Source organism: Lonchura striata, chromosome 17 (assembly GCF_046129695.1).
Source record: "Lonchura striata isolate bLonStr1 chromosome 17, bLonStr1.mat, whole genome shotgun sequence".
Taxonomy (NCBI): Eukaryota; Metazoa; Chordata; class Aves; order Passeriformes; family Estrildidae; genus Lonchura; species Lonchura striata.
The window spans coordinates 3,380,039-3,405,439 of NC_134619.1; the positions used below are offsets into that span (position 1 = coordinate 3,380,039).

A 25,401-nucleotide genomic window follows, 5' to 3' on the forward strand; every position below is an offset into this window, starting at 1 on the left:
TTGGTTTAAAAAACAGTCACAGGATTTATTGAGATAAATACAAAGTTACATAGATTCTCTATTCTGACAAATGAATGACACTTCCAGAGTGTCCCCACTTAACTGTGCTCTGAACACCACGGTGTAGTGACACAGCTGCCACGTGCTCATCACACCAGGGCCACAAGTGAGGCTCAAACCTAAGCAACATGACCAACATGCTTTGGATCACAAGTGCTGGATCATTCCCTACAGCATCCCAGCAATATTGCACCAACTACTGTTACTGTCATGTTCCTTAGCTAGAAATGCTGAAAAGTGATATTCTTACTGCTGCTGTGAAAGTGGGTGGACTACCTAACTTTGCTCTACCTGGCTTTTTAAATACGTATTTTTGCATAATTTAAACAACCCAGAGAACTGCACATGAACACACTCATTGCATACATTTGTCTAGGACAAGACATAAAGTGCAGCCTTTAGTCATGCTGAAATAATTTCTAGTTTAAAACTGAACCAAAAGGACAAACTTACAGAGGGTAAATCTGGGTAACAGACCTGCACATTGTCTACAGAAAACCCACCCCAGAACTATGCTGGCCCCCATTAGGACATGGAACTGTGGAGTTGTAACAGGAGGTTTTAAATGCTTGACTTAAATCACCTCGTTCAAAACCAACCTGAATTTGGGAGCCAGAGAGGTACTAAAATATTATCAAAAAACAAGGAATTTTATTCAGCCTTTTAGTGAGCTTTTATAGCTGGTGGCTTACCCTTTTACACACATCCTAGTTAAAAACTCCTACTGAACACTAAGCCAAACATGCTAAAAACTATGGAAGCTTGTGTTTTCCAGTGGATTATTGCAAGGTAACTATTGAAGGTGATCTGACAAACAGACCTGGGTTGGGTTAACGTTCAAGGTATTTAATTTATATACAGTATATTTCAAACATACTTACATATACACACGGTTAAAAAAATCTGTTCAGTGCTGAGAAATTTAATGAACTGATAATAAAAAACAGAAGTGAAACCTTGTCAGAAAGGCCTTAGAAAATCTGAACTGTTAGAAAATATCAGTATAATGCCAGCATTAGAAAAAGATATTAGAACTAGAAAAAATTAACTTGAGGGGTCTTTTTGTTAAGAAATTGCAATCATAAAAAATCTGTAGTGAAGAAGCATTTGTTTTAAATTATAAAAAAAGCTGTAAAAAATTAAATGTAGAATGTTGCAGAGTTTACACTGTTTGCTGCAATAGCAGTGGTGTGTTTCTGCCTGCAACTTCCAAAGAGCATTTTGTGATCTTACAAGAAAACAATTTGCTAAAAATACTGTACATATTATAATACATGTCTGGTTAACTCATACAAAAGTGAGCCCTCCCAAAATACAGAACCCAGCTGAGGAACCTACTCACTGTACTGCCACATCCAAACAAAACCAAAACAGGTATTTCTGTGATAACCTTCCCCCATGTGAACTACTTACTATGGAACATGAAAGAAGGGTGAGTATTGGTGAGTATTTACACAGGTCTGCTGAGGTAAAAGGACTCTGCTCTCAGGAAGAAAGTAACTGTGATTATATGAAACCACTTCAATAATTTATAATTTATAATAATTTGGTTTTTTGAGCAGGATAAAGTTTCAATCCACAATTTAAAAAAGACTATTTTTTCCCAGGACCCACGTTATTGCACATTTGGGATCCAAAAGAAGACAGGGTCCAGCAGGAGTATAAGCTTTATAATTTGTCTGAGGCTACTCAATTTGACTAACACAATTGTGCTCTTTCTTCCAAGCCCCTGTTCCAACAGAGAGGAGACATCCCACTTCACCTAACCTGTCTGACTTGGTGTTTGTCCCAGACCTTGCCCTACTACCCACAGGGGTGGCAGAGCAAACTGTGGCACCACCTTTCCCCAGAAGATTTCTGCACTGGGGTTTTGCAGAATTTAGCACTGCTTTGTTTCTTAGGAAAAGCTGTTTGGGGTTTAACCACTGGGCAGGTTAAAAGGTGTTTGTTAAATGAGGTGTGCATGTAGAACAAACAGACTCAAGCCTGTATCTCTCTGTAATACCCTTGTACAGCTCCAGCTCCTGCTGCAGAATTGAATCCCTCAACTCAAGTGACCTTTGCTGGGTCAGAATGAGGAATTTTCCGCATAGGAGATCTCCAGTCTGCCTGCTCCTGGGAGAGGCAGCAGCAACAAAAACTGACCTGTGAACATCTGTAAGGGCAGTCAGAAATGTTGCTATTATTATCTCTTAACACTGTAAGGGTATAGCTCAGAAGGAACAAACTAACAGAAACCTCACAATATACAAAGAATGTTGAGCTCTCCGTGTTTTAAAAAATATCACACATAAAAATGATCGACCAATACTTCATTCTAGCAGTGTAACTACTTTAAAAAATGAAATGATTTTTGAGCTATTCCCATTGATACAGAATTAAGTTCTTCATAATTTTTTGTTACAATTCAAAACTATTCACATATATACACTTTTTTTTCAAATAAATGCAGTAAGTGGAACAGTACAAAGATAATAAAAGTGAGGAAGAAACAGCTTCAGGAAAGTTTGCTATAATCAAATATTAAGATTTAGCCACCTTTTTGAGTTCATAGCAAACTTGTACTAACGGAAATATTTTGTTAAAAAAATGAAATGTAAATTCCAAATATCCCTAAACACAGAGTGTGGTCTAAAACTTCACAGACAATATTGAAGTGCAGGTGAGGTCAGAGTTATCACCTCAATTTATAAAGGGAAAACCAAACGGAAGGAATTACTCACAGGAATAAAACACACTGCTGTAGATGAAACAAGGTGATGAAATGAAGACTAACATTTCTCAACACCCCCTTTCCTGCTCAACAAAACCCACCTTCTCTCCTCATTACTCACACTAACAGAAACAAGGTGAAAAACCGTCCTGCTGTTCAGCCTTCACTGCACAACAACCCTTTAGTTTTGTTTTTCACTGGTGATATTGTCCATGCTATCCTGTTTCAGTTTTATGGTGGCAAAGAAAGACACATCTTGATCTCTGTCAGACTGCAGGGCTAGAATGGTCTCTTCTGCAGCTTCTAGATGAGGATTGCCAACACTTTTAAAATAAGCTGGAAAAAGGGGAGGAAAAAAAAAGACTATTTTAATCAAATCCAAAGGAATAAACCCTAGAGCATATGTAGTGCAGAAATACAGAGAATGCCAAAACCATCTGGGGCAGCTTATCCAGTTCATAGTCCCCTTACAGAAACTACAGGAAACTAAGGAAGCTGACAGAGAAAGAGAAATATGCTGCTTCTGATTCATCTTATTAGGTACTTAAATACTTCTAAGATTTTTGCTGAGCCCTAAATAGAAACGTATCAATGAGCAACAGGCAGCTGCTACTGAACAACGCATTCCAAACCCTTCTCCATACTTTATTCTGAAAACAAGATAGGAGGTTTCTGCGCTTCTCCCTCTGAGCGATCAGAGGGCAGCACACCAAGAGACCGGAGATGCGCAGAGTAACGCAGGCCGGCGTTTGGAGGCAGGAGCTGCGGCTCGCGGGCCCGCACTGCCCCCGTGCGGGGCCGCTCGGCGCCTGCAGCGCCGCCAGCGCAGCTCCAGCCCGCTCGGGATGAGCATCCCGCCGGCGAAGCCACTCCAGTACTCTCAAATCTCAATTCAAACCCTGGATTACAGTGCGTGACTGTTTCACAGCCTTGCACCGACTGAGGTTCTAGAGCTGTGCTGCCAGAGGAGAGCCCGAGGTGCCGGATCTTTCCAAGGAAATGAAGGACTACACCTTTCTCCAGCAACGTCTGCCTGAGAGCCTTGGCGAGCAGGACCCTGACGTTTGGCACAGGATCTGATGCAAGGCTTAGAAGGCTGGGGAGTAAGTGTTCAACAAACTGGTCCACAGGCATGCACTCCTCTTCTACTACAGCCTGCAAGACAAACACGCAACAGAAAAAGCAAGATTTAAGTTAAAAATACAGTATTTGCCATTCCTTTTGTTTCTTTCCACCTTGTCCTTAATTTGCCCTGTTAAAAAAAGCTCTGAACAAGAACCCCCCACCCTGTGTCTTACCATTTTGAATTTCAGCCAAAGGAAGAACAGATTAATTTCTTTCAAGAATGTTTTAGGAAATGCTGCTCTCTTGCCTGTCATCACCCTTTTTCCTTTTAATGTTCAACCCTTGCTCCTCACTGCTACCCAAGTAAGCATTTTTGGTTTGGATGGGGTGAGGTGGCAATAAGTGGGAAATAGTTCCTGGCATTCAGCACCCATTGGTGGTGTGAAGAGCTGTTGTGATCCTTTAGCCTAGCATGGCCAAGGATTAAACAAATCTGTCTCTGTTTGGGACTTAACTCTTGGCTTTGCCACTGGGATACCAGATAGTCCAAGGATCAGCTGTGGCAGCTGGAAGCACAGACCCAGCCAGGGATACAGCCTGGGGTGGGACAGCCAGATGCCAGCACTGAGACCACACTGACTCTGACCAAACCAAAAATAACCAAAAAAATTGTGAGTCATATTTCAGTATTGCCCACATTGCTGCAAAGCCCCAAATTGAATGCACACATAGAAACAGAGAGAGAACATTCCAACCTGACAAATGAAGGCAAAGGCTTGTCTCCCAACCCACTTGGAGCAGTGGCGAAACCGCACTACGAGCTCATTGATGAAATTTAATCCCAGGCCATTGGCACTGTTTGCATAGAACTTCTGTAATATTGCTACAACCTGTGAGCCAAAGGAATGGGAAAAGGAGGGGAACAAAAAGAAGAAATGAAACTTCAGCTTCAGCCCTTAGACTTAAAAAGACTTCATTTCATTTGAATGCTACAAGGGACACTGTATTCAATGTAGTCAGCTCTGCTTGTAGGCTTCATTACAAATTAAATCAACTTTGAGGAAAGATCAGAAGCTGGTTGTTCTGTGTTTTGTTGTGGCTTTTTTTTCTCCCCAGAATGGGGGAAGGTTTTCCAAATCACATATACTGGCTTACATTCACTTCAAAGGATTTCTCATTCACATACAACCACAAAGAAAAATTTCAGTATCTGTGGCAGTCTGACAACTCAATATTTTATAAACTTTCCACTTGACTTTTTTCCGTATTGATTCCCATGTTTATCAAAACATCCCTATTCACCCTAGTTGTCTGAAAAAACAGTGATTTCAGGTACCCTCTCCAGGAGCATTTTCCTGCTCTCCTGCCCAGAAGTGAACTAAATCCCCTACCAGTTTGAAGGAGATCCACCGAACTTCCGAAACTTTATCGGAGCACAGAGTTAGTGCAATGTGCCTTAAGTAGTCAAAGACATCATTGGGATTGTAGAGCTCCAGGATCAGGATCAGCTGCCTGGAACACAAAGGAAACAATTACTGTACCAAGTGCAGCACCAGCCTGCTGCCATTCACCAGCTCTTACAGGTGGGGAAGGAGCACCAAAGCACCAGGGTTGCTACAGAGCCCTTGAGCAGTTTGTTCTTCTCTTCACTTGTTACAGGTACAGGCTTTAATCCATCAGGGAGGCCCAGAGAAACTGTGATCCAAACTACATGTACCAGTGTATCAACATTAACCAAAAGAATAACCAAAAGCTACAAACATAAGCATGAGAAGCCTTTTTCAGCTTCAAAACAATACCCTGTACATTCTTGCAAAGCAAACACTGAATATTTACCTCAGTGTAGAAATCTACATTTCAGAAAACAATTCCTATCACAGAACCACACAGAACTCACTCCAGCCACAGAACCAGCAGCCACACAGAGCCCAGGCAGTGGCAGCTCCCCACCAGGGCTCAGGGAGCTGCTGTGTAACTTCTGTACCACTGTGAGTTTGTTGTGCCAAACTACAAAGGGAGAGCGAGTCCTCAACAGCCCAAACACAGCAACAAAATAAACACAAAGGTCAGAGTTTATCTGCAAACTATGGCTACAATGGTGCTGAAAATATCAACAGGGCTTGTAGAAAAAGAACTGTGGGATGTTAATCTACCTTTGTTATATACCCACTCTTATAGAAGTACCAAAAAAAGCCCAGCTTGTTTTTTAAAAACTAGTTTTTCTTTCCTACACCTTAAAAAAAATAATTTTTACATGTCTTTCACTAATTTTTGCAAGGGAGTCTTGAACTAATAAATTCTCACTGAATAGTATCTATCAGATTATCATGCTTCATCAGCTGCAAGTGAACCAGATCTCCATTTAGTAAAATCACAGGCACTTAAGTTTCAGTCACACATTACAGCACAACTTGTGAAAAATAAAAAAATAAAAGCACACCAAAAAACCCAAACATCCTCAACTCCCCCCAAACAACCCTAACAGCCAGTGGCTTTTTCCTTCCTAAAGAATGGTTGTAAACTTTTAGCTTCTAATCAAGATGTGCTAACTTCTGAATGTAATTACTTATTTCCAAGTTAGTAATATAGGTTAAAAATCAGAAGTTAACAAAATTACATACTCTGCCAGCTCGTAACGAAACCTCCAGTTCCTGCTGTTATCAGTCACCACAAATTCTTGCAGCTGGTAAAGATACTCTCGCCTTTTGTCTGCATGAAGTAGCTAAAGGAAAAACATTACTGGTATAAAACTGATAAAACTTCAGACTTGCAGTTCTCTGGTGTGTCACTAGTCACACCTATGTGCATTTTCCTACTTAAAAAGCAAGTGACTAATGACAAGGTGCTTCCTAAAAACTGTGCAGAGTCACCCGAGTGCCTGGACACACACAAGTGACATCCAAAGTACAAGAAGTCATCCCTCTAGCAAAACCCAAAGCACCATCTCCAAGCATGACAGTGAGTAACCAAAAACTGAGGATCTGTGTGTATTCCACAGCAGCCCACCAAGATCTGCTCTCTTCTCTCCCAGCCCCAAACACAAACTGCTACTGGGCCAATTTTCTCAGTTTACAAGAACCAGCAGCATTTACAAACACATTTACAAAGGGTTTTCAGCTTGGTATTTTGTTGGGATATGAGAGAAAAGAGAAGTGAGGCACATTAAAAGAAGGAATAGAGGCACACACAAAATGGTAGCATTGCAAAAAATTAAGCATTGATTAGATACTGAGACATGCACAGCTCATACAGAAACTCATCATATAATGGAGTCAGAAAAAAATTTATGTTGAGAAATTTATTATATTTTCCTACCTTCAGAAAGTCATAGAGATGTTTGAGGACACCAATACGCACTTCATCCAGGTCTTTCAAGAAGCCATTGAAAATTGGCACCAGATCAGCAGCTGTTAACTGATCCCCCAGGATCACAGCCAGCTCGTGGATGGAGAAAGCCAGAGTGCGCCGCACCTTCCACTGCAAAGGGGCCAGCAAGGGAACTATGTGAGGCACCATGACTACGATAAACAAGCTTTTGAACTACTCTGTGTGAGGATTGAGAGAGCAGGACAAACAGGGCTAGTAGAAAGTGTTAATCATGAAGTCTGATTTAAATCTGGAATTTTATATTTTTAGTGTTTATTCCTCCATATTAAATTATACAACCTTATAACTACAGTACAGACTGAAGAAAAAACCTCCTCCTCAAAATTCTGACTTGTGTAACAAAGCTTTCTTTTCTTACCTGTACATCTGAAGCTAGTGTTTCATAGGTGTCCTTGAGGCAGTGCCAGTTCTGCCTGCCCAGTGTTAGGGCCACCCCAGGCAGGCTGTAGGCACAGTGCTTGGCAATCTCAGTGTCAACAGTCTGGGCCCGAGCAGGGTCAGTCATGGACAGGTACTGGTCCAGTAAAGGCTGAGGGATGATGTCCTACAGACAGACACACTTCAATTTAAGAGCAGAAAGAAAATACAGCTGCTGTGCTACAGTTCTACCAGCCAGCCAGCACCAAAACACAAAAGACAAGACACCCCTTGTGTGTGTTACTCTCACCAAGGGTACATAACTCCAATGGTTATTTATCCTCTCATGAGGACAGAGCAGTCGGCAAGGAACAGTCATTATGGTTTTATGAACACCTTGCATCAACCAAGCTGAAAATTCCTTCTTTGCTGATGCCAAACAGTAAATCAGTGACAGAACAGGTCAGTGCCTATCTTGGTTGCACAGGTTGCCTCTAAGGCACCAAAAAGGCAACAGAATGTTTCTAATTTTCTCATTTAAAACAGGGTAGTCCTTGAAGTCTGGAGCATTCCTTCACATTCTGCAACTGATCCACTGCAGAAAGTATCACTGCATTAAGTGTAGGATGAACTACATCCAGTACTCCACTAAAACCATTAAATGCCATTTTAATCACCTGTAATTTTGACTTGTCATCTTCAAGTGATGGATTATTTTCTTGCTCTTTCCTCAAAAAGACACTGGTTCCTCTGTGTTGTTCCTCTGAGCCCTGTAAAAGAAGGTACCAGGTAGTGAAATGAAGGAGACTTGGTGCTGTTTGGGCTATTTCAAAGCATCACAGTGCAGAACAACAAAGCTCAGACTCAGAACAGCCCTGCACAGGCAGAGCCTTGTTCAGTGTGTTTATGCAAATACAAAAAGAAAACAGTTGCACACTGAGGCAAACAGATTGTAGCAATAAAAAGGGGCAGCAGTAGTTAAGATTTACTTCTAAATAAAGGAATCTAACATCACAATCCCAACATTCATACACATTTTGGATGGTTACTTTTAAATAGTTTTTATTCTTGAAATTAAATTACATTCAACAGAATTTAATGAGAAAAAAAACGTACAAGACTACTCCAAAATTTAACTCCTGGGTCATTTGGGTGCAAACAGAAATGATAACCCTTAATGGCTTTTCTTTTGTTAATTAGAGTAAGTAGTAGAGTAAATTACTAGACCACAACTATGATAGCTGTGGTCTAGTAATGTTCAAAGGCTTTGGATCAAAAGTGGATCAGTTATGCCAGGGACTACACAACCCCACACAGCTCAGACATGGAGCACGTGTACTTACCGTGCTTTTCAGCACACTGGTGCTTGACTGGTCACTGATGTCATCCTGGGAGGCAGGGGATGAAAGAGTGTCCCCCTGTACCTGGTTGCAGGCAGCACCTGAAACTGTTGTTTCATCCAAAATCATTTTGTTCTGAAGATTGTCACCACTTTCTTCCATTTTTTTGGCCTCACAGTCACCAACAGAATCAAACTGAGCAGCTCTGAGAGCAGCAGACAACACTTGGACCTGAGCTGTATAAAGCAAAAGATGATTATTTAGTGTCCTTTCTTTATTTAAAGGCAGTAAACTTGTAATTAACTCATCTGAAAAGATAAAAGGTAGTCCAACTATGAGCTGCACACAAAGGCTGTATTAGCAAACATTTGCTCTTGGAAAGGTGTTTTACTGCAGAGCACTTGAGACTTGGTGAAACAAGAACTAGGAATGACAAGAAGGATTTGGCCCATGAAGCACAGATCCCACTATCAGGCCAATATATTTTCAATGCTTTTGACAAATGGCCTGTTTCAGGTGGGTAATGAGGAAGAACTTGAAATTAGGGCCATTCTCAGTCAGCCAATATTAGATTAATTCAGCTTGTAACACTGTCACTAAACCCTCAGTACCTACAACACTCAGAACAGGTTAAAACTGTCTTTAACAAGCTGTTTTCCCTTTTGTAGTTAGACCAATTTATTTTTCATGCAAACAGAAGCCAGGAACATTTCCCCAGCTGCTCTAGAAATAACTTTGGTCTTATGAAAAAATCTGTTGCATAACCTTCTACTACAATTTACTACTCAAGGTAAGTTCATCACCCTATGAAGACCAAGCTAATTAAAATGCAGCCAAGTGTTTAGTAAAGGCCAGAAAACCTGCTCAGAGAAAATACGATTTTATTGTCACAGAGTCTCACCTTGAACATCTGGATCGTCTATGTGCTCCTGTAAGCTTTCTAGAACCTTTTTTATTTCACTGCTAGCAACACAGTTATTACATGGCACAGAGCAGGCTTCGTTGTGCTTCTCAGCCTTGAACTGCAGCAACTCCAGGTCCTGACTTATGTCGGGCAGAGGAGAGCGCCAGTACAGGAATGTGCTAAACACATCTCCAGCAGACGGCAGCCCCGAGCTCAGCCCCGGAAAACTGCTATCCTTCGTGCCTCCAGAGGCACCAGCAGCAGTTTTGTCACCCTGACACAAGCCAGACACATCTTCTCCAGGGCTGGCACAACAATCTGAACTTTCTTGCCATGAATTTTTATTTAGGTCCTCAGAGAGCTTTGTACGAACTTTTGCTGAAGCCTCCTCAGTTGACGATTCTGGTTTGATTTCCATTGGTTGTTCTGAGCTGGAAATAAAGTTATTGAAAGAAAACTTTAGGTACTCTGTAACAAGGGGTTTTCAGTGAAATCATTCATCAAAGACAGTAGCAACAACAGAAGCTTTTCTCTAAAGAAAGACAATTTGTCACCACTATGCTTTACTTCACCAGTTTTCCCTTTGCCTTCCTGTGAAGCCAAAGTGAATTTTTCAATAATGTGGTTACACTCAAATGAGTGATCTCTCTTCAGACTTTTTCTGGAACTACATTCTCAAATTGAAATTTTTAGCCTTGATGAGCAACAAAATCCCCCTTTTTAACCCCTTCACTACATCACACCTTTCCCAGGATTTACCTGGGCAATGCAGCATTTGCACTGGAAGACATCACAGTGATATTGTTGCTTGGCTGACAGGAATTGAAATTCACATCTTGTGCTGGTGGTCGGATACTCAGTGTCCCATCCTCTCGAATGTAAAGACCAGCACTTGAAGGGTTTGCAAAGGTAGAAATAAATGGGCCAAGAGACTGAAAAGCAGCCTGACGAACCTGTGGTGGTGCAAGAGCAACAGTCAGGCTTCATGCAACTCTCACAGAGTTGAATAATTTAAATTTGGTCCAATTTTCAGTAAGAACCAATTGGTTCTTAATATAACAGCTTCATTTATATAACCAATTACCAAGTAAGTGCCACTTAAGCAAAGGGTGCTACACCTAAGCATATATCTACAATCATTGTACAGAAATCTTCTCGAACTTCTAAATTTGAAGGACATCTGCTTACTTCAACTCATCTAACCAAAGCAACCTTTTCTCACAAGAGTATTTACATTTACAAACTGTTGAGAGATAGGAAACATAAGAAACTCTCTCATTAGAGATTATTTTTTAGCACATTAAGCTCTGATCTCAGCAAATGCACTTCAGAGCACTACTAAACTTGCCCATTATTTGTTTAGGATCTGCCTGGGAGGAGGCATCCATTCCAGAGGGAGCTACTCACCCATCTGCAGGTGTCACTGATCAGGCTGATGAACAGTGGGGATAGCTTGCTCCTGCGAACTTCTGGGGATGTGGTGTAGGACACTGCCATAAAGCATTCAGCACAAGCCTTCCTCATTCCCCACACACTGTCCGAACACAGCTCAAAGAACTTGGGAATCTGCCAAAATTAAGTCAATCCAAAACTAATTAAAGACTAAACAAAGACTGCAGCATTATCAAAGTATTGGTTTGAAAACTGGAGACAATGACAGCTCAGAGACTAAAATAAGTAAAGATCAGAAGAAACAGGGACAGGTTAAATGCATGCACTAATTAAAGGAACTGGAAAAACCCATCTGTCTCTCACTTACTGCATTAGGAATCTGTGTACAACTATTTGCAGCAAGAAAGAATATAAAGAATTATTAATGGCCTATTTTCCCTGAAATCATAATTGAATTGATGATCATCTAGTTCAGGGAAAAATAAAAGTGGTAATTCTATAATGTGTGTGCATACATAAATATATAGATATATATACACACATATATATGCTGTCAATTACATGGTTAAACATATTTTGCAAAGCAAGAACTTTGCATTCTCTTAATTCCCAGTTTTGCTGTGCAATTGCAACCACAGCCTTAGCCAAATCAATTAAAAAATGCATGTACACTGATTAATTTGTAGAGAAGACAATAAAGAAACTCATTATTAAACTTTCTGAACTGAGAAATACAGGTTTTGCAAATTGATTTAGTTTTTACATACCAGCAGTCTTTCAGTGGCTTCTTGCCCAACTGCATTACAAATGTCACCAAAATTAGCTGCACAAATCTAAGAAATAAAAAGTCATTAATAACACTGTCTTTCAAGGGCATTAGGTTGATTATCAACTCTACCATGCATTATTTATCCCATCAAACAACTGCACATGTTTTGACTCTTTCAATTTCAGGCCTGTAACTGCATCATGTAATATTAACTCATCCAAACAAAGACTCTTTGGAGTAAATGTCTGTACTCCACATGCCTCTGGGCTCAATAGTAATAAAGGTTTCTGGATGAGGAGCATCATCTGCTCCAGTAACCACCAGAAGGGACAATAAGCCCACATGAAAGTTTAAATCACTTTGAGCAGCAGCTGTCAAGCCCAAAGCAGGCCAGAACATGATACCAGGGTCAGGACTTAGGTGTACTGACAGCACTACCCTGGCTCAAGGTGGCTTAAGTGCTTTGCTGAAGCAAAGTTTAATCAAGGTCTCAAGTTCATGCCATTTACAGGCCATTACAGAAGCTCTAATTAAGGCAAAAGGGACATCCCCTCAGGCTGGAAAAAGATGTTGGCAAAATCTGAAATAATTTAAGATAGAGCTGTGTTAGTACATGTTTTAGTCAATCTCTGTGCTTATTCACAAAGCAATAAAAGCAGCTCAAATTCCAGCAAGTGCAGTTTATGTTGCAGACCAAAGCTGAAGCTTGGCATGACCCTTAAGTCTAAACAAGTATTTTAATATATCTTATGCTACAAGTTTCCTTTTGTACTCAAACATGAATTAAAGTGTTACACTTTGGGGATTTCTCCTTTCAATAGTAACAGATTTCTTTTTAAAGACAAAATGTCTCAAATGTCTATTACTTTTGAATTTTGAAATAAAATGCTAGAAATTACAAAAGTTGCTACAATCCTATAACCAAGCACAGCAGCTTACAAAAAAACATTGTGCAAAAATATTAAATGTGCAAGACCAGTTTAACTACTGGACCCAACCTACTGGTCAAAGTCTATTATGTTTCTTTACTGAACCACAGAAACTAGAACCATGTCAATAAATCAAAACTTCTCTTCCAGATGCTTTGAAAGTCCATCAGCTAGAGTTATGACTAAATTATGTAGGAAGGCATTCGAACAGCAGTGTACAAATTCATTTTCAGGGGGTTAGGGTTGAATACACACCAACCTTTCGGACTTGAAACAATTTCCCATCACTGCACAGTTCACAGAAACGAGGAAGCAGCATGTGCTCAACTGTTGTTCTGCTCAACATAGAAGCCATTTTACAGATTATCTAAAAATCAGGAAAGGAATTTGTGTAAGGAGAAGAAAATTGTAAACCTTTTAAGCACAGCCAAATATTCCTCCTAAAAATTACCTCAGAGAGCAAGACAATGATTACAATCAAACAGATGAAACTGCTACACATTATTTGTTTTTCCATACACCTGTTTTATGTAAAGCACAAACACAGCTTTACTTTAAATTATTCTATGCCAGAACATAACATTTCTCCATTTAATTCCTTGTCTATTTTATCTGGTTAAATAGAACTTTTATTAATAGATTTGTTTTCTAAGTGTTTGCAATGTGGCAAATACTGGAATTTTGTATGGAGAAGACAAAAGTTCCATTGCACTAAAGATCTTATAAAAAATCACACTCCTTAAGCATATTAGAAATATCCCAAGTTTCAGCATGCAAGTATGACACTGGTCTTTAACAGCTCAGGTACTTAAAAACATGCACAGTCCCAGCTCTGTAGGCTCAGATATCACAATAAAATAGAAGTTTGCCATACAGCAGGAGACAAAAAAGGGGAGTACAAGAAAAATGAGTTATTTATGGGAGACACTGCACACTTTATAGGAATGATGCCCAGGAATTTTAGGAGTTAACAGTGCATAATTAAAGGAAGTTCGTAACACACTCATTAAATGTGCTTTTTTTTGAGGAATCATCAGTTTCCACCACCAGCACAAACCATGTTTCTGCTGTGAAAATCATGTGTTTTGGGTTGGGTGTTTCCTTTCAGCTCCCACTTTCTGGGAGAACTTGCTGTAATTCTTGTATTTGCAAGGGGCTCTCATGCACCGGGGGTTTAATGCTTACACAAACATCATCAGATTACAGTCCCCATCTTTCTGTTTTCATTTTTCAAAAAATATTGAAGCATTCTACCATCACAAAAAAAATAAGCTCTTTTTCTTTATAGGAATAAATGCTTACCTTTCCAATAGAATGCTAAATAACAACTAAGGAAGAGACCATTCAAAGACTTTCCTACAAATTTTCAAACTCCTAAAAGGCAGCTGGTGCTCAGATGTCATCCTGGAAAATTGTCTAAGCAATTCCCAACTCCCAGACAAGGAAGAGGAAAATCTAGCTGGTAAAATATTTTACAGGTCAAGTGTCAGATATCCATGCTGAAATGTAATTACACACCAGAACTTTTCTGTGGAGTCAACTGATTTCTTGAAAGTCACCAGGCAATGTTTTTTTCAAAACACTTCAGAACAGAGATCAGGTCATATTTCTACAACATTACTGTGAAACCTGGTAAAGCAAATGTAAAGAACACTCTGGGGAATGTAACAACCCTAACAAGAATTTTAAAAAAGGTTGCCAAGGACTAATTGTATTTTAAAGCTATTCAGCTACTATTTTGATGTAATTTAGGATCCTGAAGCATAAAGATGGTCTCTTTTAAAATCTGGTATTTTCAAAAATCCAGAATAAAAATTAAAGACTTGTTTTGTTAAAGTAAAAATCCAAATATCTTACTGAATAAAAACAAAAAGTTTGATGGCTTACTGTATTTAATGTCAGTTCTATTCCTGGACCTCATCTTAATCAACACCATAAATTAATATTATCAACTTACATTGACAGCTTCCACCTTGTACTCATCATCACTGTCAGGAGCAGAAAGGTCCAGCAGAATTGGACACACCTTATTTTCAATGTCACTCTGAGCCACAAGATCTTGTTCCAGCAGTATCAGCAGTGCTTCCTGGCCTGCCTTTCTGACCTATAAACAAACACACAAAACCAGTTTGTCACCATAAAAACAACATTTACAAATACAAGAACCACCAAACCCTCTATCCTTTGAATGGACACACAGGTACAAAAAAATCAAATTCAGGAAAGAAGTCTTAGTTTTACTAAAATAAGGAATTAGCAACAAATACTAAAGTTTAATATAATCATTACATGATATTTCATCACATTTGGAAAATAAGACAAAAGATGAAGTAGAAGACAGGGTTTTCAAGTCATGACTCCTGTAACAGATTCTGTCCACGTGCTGTCAGGCAAATCCTGAAGTCTCCCATTATCTGCTAAGGGAAGTATTAAAAACCCAAAAATACAAAAACAACAACAACAAAAAAATCAGACATCCCTAGAGGAATGTGCTGAAACCACTAAACACAGAGCACTACATAAAGCCAGATATCAATCAACCAAAGTGGAATTTCCTTGTATCTCTTCCCCAGATGCCTTAATTTTACTTAACCACACAGAATTTTCCAAGGATTCAACTGCTGTTGTCTGTATTTCCTACCTGATTGTTAACATCTGTGAGGTACCTCACTACTATGGGCATAAGGTATTCAAAAAATGCTGTTGGGAATTTTGGTCGACTTTCTTGCAAAAAGATGGCAATAGGAGGTATCTGCTCCATCAGCTCTGTACGAACAGTTGGCTCTGGAAATAAAAATCAGATTACATTAGTAAACATGAAATGAAGATCAGGTACCTTAAGAAAAAAAAGGGGCATTTTTCTTTGTTTTCACAACAGAAGAAAATTAAAATAAGCAAAACATAAAAATAGCAGAGAGATTGCCTGATCTTAAAGGAAAGCTGAATAAAACAGAATAGCCTTACATACATCATCACAGTTGAGAGACTTGGGATCAGTTCCCAAATCAATCCACTAAAATGAGATCACAAGCTGGAAAATCCAGTCACCATGAACATATGCACAAGAACTATTAAAATACACAACTGCGCTGTGCCACTTACACCAGATATAATAAATCAGATTTCTTGAAAATGTTGCTTCAGGCCCTATACTAAGAATAGGCCTTTCATTTAACATTTACCATGCAAAATATTTCAAAAAGAAGAGTTAAAAATGAGTCTGTTTTCATTGACAGATCTTCCTGCTAGATGAATCAACTTCCTTGCCTTCTCAAAATCGGAAGTCAGCACTTCCTATGTTGCAATTTATGTAAAATAACTTATACAAATTAAAAAAACAAACAAAAGCAAACTTTCAAACCTGCATCTTCAGAGAGCCTGACCACTATTTCCATTACAGTCAGAAAGTCTTCTTCATTGTTACTGAAATCTCGAAAGACATCCAGAAGACCCCTGGCAATAATTTGCCTGTGGAGTGAACACAATAATTGCCTTAATATCCAGTGACACTTAGATGGGATGTAAGGGGAACTTACCAAATGTAAATGGCACCATAAAACAGATCAAGCTGTTCTCTGAACATTCCACATACCAACAAAATAAAGATGGAATAAAGAGATCTTAATTGATAACTAAGACTGAAAATCTCTTTTCATGGAAGAGTTTTACAAGTTATTCAAATATAAATAACATCAGGCATGTATTTGGGAGAATAATGAAAGACACAGCAACATCTTAACATGCACAGTGCCCTCAGACTCAGGTACCACCAAGTATGCCTGCTGTGCCCTTACCTGTTAAATACATTATCACTGAAGGCATATTTCTCTAGACGAGCCAGTGGAGTTAAGTTATCCTGGCCAGGAATATCCAAGAATGCTGTTATCCTCATGCTATCACAGTCTGGTCCATAGTCTTCAAAGCCAACTTGAAAGACATGAAAAGTAACCAAAAAAAAAAAAAAAAACAAAAAAAAAAACAAATCCGAGAGTCAGCAAGAGATGTTACAATGTAAACCACCAACAACCAGTAACTATTTATTTAAAAGAAAAGTAATTGCACATCACTGGAAACAGTTTACAAAATCATCTTAAATTGTATCTAAGGAAGTTAAGTACAACACTCGCACACAGACTTGTAAATTCAAGCTTTAAAATTTAACATGACTGTCAAAATCCTGGGCTTTAAACACACTTTACTTTGCCCTTTCAGGGGAGGATCCACATGCATTGAATTAAGAGGGCTCAGCTGACACAATTGCACATCACAAACCAACCCACACATTCAAAAGAAAAGTCAGTCCCATTAGAAGAAACTGTAATTTCAACAATCATAGCAGATTTCAAACTGTATTGCTTTAAACCAGCTCTGTTTCAAAGTTTCTGAGGTACATTTTTCTCACTGTAGTTACTAAATCAAACGTACCTAAATCAAACAGACTTTGGGTAAAAAAAACTTCATGGTACTTGTGAACATGCTGGGAGCTTCCTGCTGCACCTATCAACTATGGACTTTTTTCTGTGTGAGCCCACTCTTCTCTGAATCTTTTTTTGTATTTGCAGCTTCAGATTTTTACCCAATATTACTACAGCAATCGTTACAATTTGCCTTACCAAGTCTGACAAACACCATCACAGACCACAGGCAGGAGGTATGACCATGAAAAGGAAAGGGAATGGGAGAACTTTGTTGTCAAACCTGTTTTAACCCTTTACCCCTACAACCTTGTGAAATAATGTGCCAACAATGCAAATCTTTCACATAAATGCTTTTACTGGATACAGGAACTCCACAGAAAGAGTTGCACTGGAGTAGTTAATATTGCTGCTCTGGGTTTACAACTGTCCCAAGCACACCTAGAACCAGGCACATTTCTTTCACACAAATAGAGCAGCTGGGATCACACTTAAGTAAATGCAAAATCTGCTGACAGCTTCTCACATGCATGAAGTATCTCACAAACCAGCAAGTGTGCTGACAGCGACAACCCTTGAAGACAAGAAGTCACTTCTTCGGTCTAAACTCCATTAATACCCATTATAAATCACTTTATATGTTAAAAAAACCTCTGTTCCAAGCCTCAGGTTTTTTCCAACATTTCCTATGTAAAATTCTGCTTTCCAATTATTCAGCAAAAGTCAAAACACTCTCAGAAATGCAGCTCAGTAAAAGAGAAAATCATCTGGACATACTTGGAGAAAAATGGTATATCTGGGTCTTCGGGGGGGAAAAAAGCAGATTGGTGTAAGGTCTCCAAGGAGCCCCAGGTGAGTATAAATACTACAGAGGTTCCAAATTCTGCTTTTCTCACAGACAATGTACTCAAAAAGTTCAATAGATTTCAAACAAACAGAATTGTGGGATTAGATTAAATGTTGACATTTCAAATGTGCACACAGATACTACAAGTGAACCCGCAGCCACACAATAGGAAACAGATGCTAATTATTCCCAGCTTTTTAGAATGATGACATATTGCACTGACACTCTTACTTCCTCTCCACTGGTCATTATTATTTCTCATGCCTGCTCCTTACAGAAGGGTCTGTCAGGTTCAAAACATTTTTCTGCACAAGTGTAAACAATTTACAGAGCCCAGGTCTGTCTGGGATAAATCTGCTCCGGGACTTCCCCCCAGTCAAGGCATCTGAAGAGGGAACATCCAGATTTGCTGCTTCAGAAGAAACTTGCTGTGTCCCCGAGAGCTCAGGGGAAGTTACAAAATGTCTGTAGGATTGCAGATTTCCCTTCTGAGGTTGCAACAAACACTGGCCATCCTTATGTCTATGCAATTATAGTATATATAGATATATTTGAAATTCCACACAGACCAGACACTCAGTAGCTGATTTTTTAGGTTAATCACCTGTTATACAAAGACAGACTGATTAGAATCAATATACTTGTAATTAGCTTTACCTAGTTCCCACCTGTCCCTAATTAGAAACACTAAAAATTAAAGCTATTCATTCACTTCAAACAGTTCAGAATTCATACCAATTCAAACAACAATTAAATAAATCCCAGTTCTAACTTTGACTAAAATACCACACGTGGGACTAATTTTGTAAACATGATGTACATGTTTAATTTTACTGTATGGAGTAGCTCCATTATTCATTTAAAGTACTTAAGCACACACCAGTGCTTCCAAGAGCAGAGAGAAAACAGAACACCACTACTTATGCTCAGGACTGAGAGTTAAATACCTGAAATTTTTTCCATACACTCTCATTACACATAAGTAAGGAATAATCATGGCAGAATCCATTTTGTCTTCTCTCAAGAATTTTGGGGGTTTTTTTTCCCATAAAATAGGACACCACGGGTACTCACATGTTTCAGAATACACCAAGTACTATAAAGTAAATCCCAAATACTGAACTAGTATTTCTTATCTAATGTTCCTTCACAGGTACATCTATTATTCAGTATTTTCCCCTCTAACTAGATCAAGCAAGTGAGCTTGAAATCTGTTCACCTATAACAGAAATAAATGTGACAGTATTCACAGCTGCACTTGAGTTCACTGTGCTGAAAAGCTGCTCAGAGGTGTGAGAAACTCAGGGTCACAGGACCTAGTGCAGCAATTCAATGTCATCACCCAGTGTCACTATTCAGATTTCACAGCACAAACCAGTAAATAACAGCAGCACAATGGTTTAATCAGCACAAGGTCATTTTCCTCCTGGTGTTTGTAGAAGGAAAAACGAATTATTTAAATACTTTCTTATTAATTACACAAAGGGCATAAATAAGGTAATCTTCCTTCCAGATGACCCACTATCTTGTGAAAAACAAGTTTTAAGCTGCACTTGAATTTAGCTAGATTTTACTACAGCTTTTTCCCACATTCAGAATAAGTCCTTAGACTTCCTGTTTCAACACTATTCAGAGTGCATGATACTATTTCACCAATTTACTTAAGCAAGTAAGAATCCAGTTCCAGTGATTTATTTCACTGAGGTTTTCCTAAAACACATCCTGAACCCTTTGCTAATCTAGTCTCTGGACAACAGTATCTTAGTCATAGGACACCTGAACTCTGCTACAACAGAGAGCTTTTGATTCCATAATTCTAAAGGTAATGCCAAATTAATTGACATAATCAAAGAATATTTTTAAATCACATAATTCGATTTTCATAAAGCTCTAAAAGGTACATTTATTTACATGGTCATCCTGGAATGGATAACTTCTTTCATGAATTACCACTTATGGCCCAACTGTCTTTATCTGGAAATTTTTAGTCACTCGAGTTTTGCCTTATGAGCATCAAGCTTCTTAATCAACTTAGCACACAAATCTGTTACAGTCTAAACAGAACAGCCAAGGAGTGAACACTAACAGACAACAAACACTTCCAGGGACAGTCCAAGGCCAAAACCCACAAGAAAACTGCTTTGAAGTTTGTATTTATGTCCGCTTCTCACATTTTACACACTGCTATCTACTAGGGAACAGCAGAAACCTCAAACGCTGAAGGCAACAACTAACAGAATTCCACAGAACCAGCTCCTCCCACAGAGGCAACGTCCCTGCACAGCTTCCAAACAAAATGCTTTAGATCCCAGTTGCATTCTAACATTTCCCCTGGTGTTTCTGAAGACCACCTTTCTCCTAAATCAGCTTTCTCATGCTCAGCTGGGAAGGCGGGATGGGTCCACCTGCTCACATTTCCAAGCGGTATCAAACAATAAAAGTCTTGCGAGAAATACAAGTAACATCTTTCTTTTTTAATAGAAAAGTCACTCCAGCATCCAACGTGTCAAGAAAGCCACCCCACAGAGAGAGCTGCTTTCCAAGGCAGCAGAAGTTCGTATCACTGTCAGTCAAAGCTTTATCTCCTGAAGTCACAGCGCTTACCAGGCTGGTTCACATCTGACAGGTGTGATCCGACAGCCCTGGGCTACACGGGTGCGTGATGGAGCCGTTCCCTGCGCTGAGACCGGGGCACGGTACCCAACCCAAACCCACCGGGTAGTGCGATCCAGCCGGAGCACACACGGAGATCTTCCCTTCAGCCCGAGGTGCGCTCGCAGCACGTCCCGGGGATGCAGGAGCAGCGGAAACCGCGTCCTCACAGCCTCTACAGCTTTAGAAAGTCTCACCGCAGCTGAGCAATCCCTGGGCTAAGTGTTCTAATTCCCACCGACAGCAGGAGCGGGGCTGATGCCCTCGTCCCCCCGTGCGCCTTTCTTTCCCAGGCTCGGGCGCTGTCGGAGCTGCTGTTTACACCGAGCCCAGCGGCCGCTGGAACCAGCGGGGATGGTCCAACGCCCCGGGACCCTTCACCTGCCAGAACTGCCTCAAAATCCTCCCCTCGCCCTCAGCGGGGTGAAAACGCGGAGAGGGAAAGCGAGCGACAGGAGGACCCCGGGGTGGGAGCGCGGGCCTGAACAGGGAGCGGAAAAATAAAAAACAGTTACTCACAATCATCTAAGTCATCCTGCAAATCCACAAAATACAAAGGGATCCCTACAAACGAAAAACAGAAGAGAGATACCAGGGGGTTGGTTTCGGAGGGACGGTGGCAGCCCCGGCCGAGCCGCCCGCCCGCCGGCCCCACTTACCGGCCATCTTGGAATGGACATGGGCGAGGAGGAGGAGCGGGAGGGCACAGGGAGGAGCCGCGGGTGCTTCCTGTCGCCGGGTCAGCCCCGAAACGCCACCGGGTGAAGGAGCAGCGGCTGCCGGGGGTCGAGTGTCCCCCTCAGCACCCGAGGGGCACAACAGCGAGCGGGGGGCACGGGCGGGGACTCCGGCGGCCGCCCAAGATGGCGGCGCGTCCGCGCAGCCTGAGGAGGAGCGCGGTGTGCGGGTAACTGGGGCGGGCGGGGGGCGGCCGCCGCGGGGACGGCGATGATCGTGCTGGGCCGCGTCTCAGGCGCTCGCTGAAGGCGCTGCCCGCCCGGCCATGGCTCTGAGGGAGCTGAAAGTTTGCCTGCTGGGGGTAAGTGCTGGGCGGCGGGAGGGAGGGTGGGAGCGGAACAGAGAGGCTCTGTGCTCTTGTCAGAGCTCTGGAAGCCTCTGGTGATGGCGGAGAGCCTCTGTCAGGCTGGAGAGGCTCTGTGGCGATGGCGGACAGCTTTTGTCAGAGCTGGAGAGCCTCTGTCAGAGCCCGGAGAGGCGCCGAGCGCGGGGAGCTCTCCCCGGGCGCTGCGGGCCCGCTGCCTCTGAGGGAACCTTCGGACGCGCCTTCCCCTCCGCGAGGGGGTCAATATCGCTCCTTTTCTGCCTTGTTCTCCTTTTTAAAAAATAAGAGAGGAAACACGAGTGCCTAATGCGTGCTTCCCTCTTCCTCCCAGGCTCTTTCGGGGCTGCAGTCCACAAAATAAATAGAAGCACCTGAAATCGAAGTGGTGGGAGAGAGGGAGGGGCCTGAACTTGTATTGTAAGAACATATGTAGGAAAGTCTTGCAGGTGGTGGAAGGAGGAGACGTGGAGTGAAGCAGAAGTTTAAAAATTGAAGGGAATGAAGCTGCGTGTTGGCTTGGTTTGGTCAGAGAGACCCACGCTGAGCAGGTGGAGGTGTCACCAGCGGCATTGAAACACTGTTCTGAGTTGTTTTCTGCTTCTAAATGTTGCCCTTCAGAGGGGAAGATTATGTGTTTGTGTGCCCTTGGTGTTATGAAGGTATTTGGGGTAACTACTGTTTGTGTTCACCTGGCCTGAGAAACCTTTTGTTACGGAAGAAAAGGAGAATAAGTACCCAGGAAAACTTGTCCTTGAACTCCCTGAGCCAGGAGCTACACCTGTTTTTCTCTTTTGAAGGTTTGCTCTGATTAGTGAGGCTGCAAACGGTGTAAAATAGTATGATAATGTGCTTTTTCTCAAGAGGAAAATAGCTTGGCAAGAGGAACACAATCATACACAGTGTACCCAAATTACTGCAATATTCAGGAGTTTTGGAAAAGAAAGCATGAATCATGTAAAACTTCATTTTAAGTGAAGCATTTCCGCAGGGGTTTATTTCTTAAAGTTTTAATGACTTAGGAAATATAAAGCAAAAATTTGGTCTTGACACATCTTAAATAAAATACAATTTCAAATGTCCAGGTTCTGCTGAGAGTTTGATGTCACTTCTAAATGTAACTTCTCTATATCTTTTGCTTTTTAACCATGGAGCCAGTGGTGCAAAAATATACAAAATCTAGAATTTTCATGTTTTCTCCTTCACCATTTTTAGCACTGTAGAGTTGCATTAGTACCATGTTTCAGGTGTGTCACAGAAGAAATTTCAAGTCTTTCATTAAGCAGGGTGGGACAGCATTAGTCAGAGGTTGAATGCATGTGTCACACTTGTATAATTTCACATACTCCACTGGTTCTCCATCCTGGTAAAGGAATACTGAATTGCTGCATATTTTACCAAAAGTGGTTTTTTCCCACTGCTGTTCCATTGGAAGGCGCACAGCTTTGTAAAAAAGCCCAAAGTTTGAGTAACAATAAGTGTGAATTCAGATTTTTGTGGTCCTTAAAAAAAAAAAAAGTCTTAACTATTTTGTATAGAAAACTGTAACTTGTTGCAGACCTTTCATTTTCTACTAAATTAAGATAATACCTGAAGTATTTCACAACTTCTCTGAGATTCTCTGCAGGAATGTGTTATTCATTGCAGAGTACTGCAGGATTTGAGGACTAAAAGAATCATCTGTCTGTAGTAATTAATACCACTTTCAACTGTTTCTATTCTTTTTTTAGGACACTGGTGTGGGCAAATCAAGTATTGTGTGGAGATTTGTTGAAGATAGCTTTGATCCCAACATCAACCCAACAATAGGGTAAGAAACTAAATGAAGTAAATGTGAATTATGCAAGAAAAAAATGAAATTACCTGAATAGATCACTTGGGAGTTCTTCGTGTGTGGCAGCTAAATGTGGTAATAAACATAACTGCAGCCTTAATTAAGCTTGTGAGCTACCTCAGGACATGTAGGAGTGTTCTCAGCACTCCTGCAGCTTCCATTTTCAAGTGTAAGGTCTGGACCCATTTTTGCATTGTTAATCTAAGCTAACAATGAATAAATTACACTTCAGATGCTTCTGCTAAAGGGACAGCATGCTTTTCACATGCACAACCCTTAAATTTTCAATTCTAATTATTATGCAACTCCATGTTTTCTAATTCATTTTTTAAGACTCAAGTGCTGTAAGTCTCCTAGGTTTTTGAGGGTGGTTAACATACTAATTCAGGTAAGTCTCACCACTAATTAGTTAAAATGTTACACATCTGTATGCAATGCACACACAAATCTAACTGATGAAATTGTTTTTGCAGTTGGTTTCATAGCTAAGGGGGATATTTGAAATTTGAGCCTCAGAATAGCAACATTATTGATCTCAAATCTTTGAATGGATAGAAGGAAGGGCAAGCATCAAGAATTCTTGGAGTGGCTGGATATTTTTACTTCTTTGGCTGTCTTTATTTTTCTGCTTAGTAAGTGTCTTTTGGGCTACTTTGATCAGAACCAATTTTTTGCTTAGGAGAGGACAGCCTTTGCTTGATGCCAAGAGGTGTGTGGGGGTGTCAGTACAACTTCATGTCTCAGGTGACACAGAGCTTCTGCTACAGCTTCAACCAAAAAGATCCTGCTGATAAAGATCAGCTGTGTCTCATCCTGTCCTTCTGAAAAATTGGGGTCTCTGTGATCTCTCACTTTTCCCTTACACCCTGCTCTTTTTTTGAGTATAATTACTGACACTGAACTGCAAAATGTTCTGTAGAAGTTCACTTTTGCTTAAATTTCTCTGTTAACAGAGGTTTATTGACAGTACTGAGATCATTGTAGTTACTTGAAATGACAGACTGAAAATCTAACCTTTACCAGCCTTAACAAAATCATTAACTGGTCTGAGGACTGGTTGTTTTGGTAATTTGCTATATAAATGAATCAAAACTTGCCCAAATGCAGGGATTAAGTGACGCTCCAACAAGAAACACAGTCCAAAAACTTAAAATAAATTCATTTTTACTTTTTAAATTTTAATATTAAATTAAAATTTTTAAATTTTTTTTTATACTTTTTAGTTCCTAATTGAAACTAGTAGGTGGAAAGGACAAAGGATTAGAAGAGTTTTGAGCATCTTGCAAAACTAAAGCTGAGACTGTTTCAACTATTCCCTGGGTCTTTGAGTTCATGAGATATGATCTTGTTTCCTGTCCTATTTTCATTCCTCTTAGAATCAGCTGAGCAATCACACTTTGTTGTTGTCAATGTTCATTGCTCAATTTCTGATCTAGGCAGCTGCAGAAGCCCTGTCAGAATTCTGCAGCTTTTCTCCCCTCAGGATGCTGAGGGCAGATTTAACCAGCATATACTTCTAGGTACTGCAGAATATCTTGGCTTTCATTATAGCATCAAAAAGGAATATCAAACAAGTTATAGTGCCTACCTGGCTGGGAGAAGCAGCTGGGAAATTTAGTAACAAAACAGCTATTATTCCTATTAAAGTTGTCAAGGATAACTCCAATTTGGAGAGTT

At 40.4% G+C, this 25,401-nt stretch overlaps 2 protein-coding genes across 3 annotated transcripts in view; one reads left to right on the plus strand and one right to left on the minus strand.

Moving 5' to 3' along the window:
* LOC110483603 (serine/threonine-protein phosphatase 4 regulatory subunit 1) lies at window positions 1–21,785 on the minus strand. 2 transcript variants are annotated; one of them, XM_021553593.3, is made up of 20 exons: window positions 21,490–21,785; window positions 21,350–21,394; window positions 16,711–16,843; window positions 16,278–16,384; window positions 15,558–15,700; window positions 14,874–15,020; window positions 13,176–13,283; window positions 11,986–12,051; window positions 11,234–11,392; window positions 10,586–10,779; window positions 9,824–10,257; window positions 8,926–9,158; window positions 8,260–8,352; window positions 7,584–7,769; window positions 7,154–7,315; window positions 6,460–6,560; window positions 5,230–5,350; window positions 4,594–4,728; window positions 3,787–3,928; window positions 1–3,109 (listed from the first exon to the last, which is right to left on the minus strand). In XM_021553593.3, exons 1-20 carry the CDS (start codon window positions 21,494–21,496, stop codon window positions 2,955–2,957), a joined length of 2,871 nt encoding a protein of 956 aa, XP_021409268.2. In that variant the 5' UTR covers window positions 21,497–21,785; the 3' UTR covers window positions 1–2,954. The 2 variants fall into 2 exon arrangements, with proteins under 2 accessions (XP_021409268.2, XP_021409270.2); XM_021553595.3 differs by lacking the exon at window positions 21,350–21,394.
* RAB22A (RAB22A, member RAS oncogene family) overlaps window positions 21,515–25,401 on the plus strand; it is a 19,358-nt gene continuing 15,471 nt past the window's right edge. Inside the window, exons 1-2 of the mRNA XM_021553597.3 lie at window positions 21,515–21,869; window positions 23,621–23,700. Of these exons, the coding sequence (XP_021409272.1) occupies window positions 21,834–21,869; window positions 23,621–23,700 (116 nt within the window). The 5' untranslated portion in view covers window positions 21,515–21,833. The remainder of the gene's footprint in view (window positions 21,870–23,620; window positions 23,701–25,401) is intronic.

What these genes read in the sequence shown, in the direction of transcription:
- LOC110483603 (XM_021553593.3), bottom strand. An exon ending in AGTGATAATGTATTTAACAG is followed by an intron (nt 16,385 to 16,710) that starts GTAAGGGCACAG and finishes TTCACTCCACAG; the next exon opens with GCAAATTATTGCCAGGGGTC. An exon ending in ATCTCTATGACTTTCTGAAG is followed by an intron (nt 6,561 to 7,153) that starts GTAGGAAAATAT and finishes TTTTTCCTTTAG; the next exon opens with CTACTTCATGCAGACAAAAG.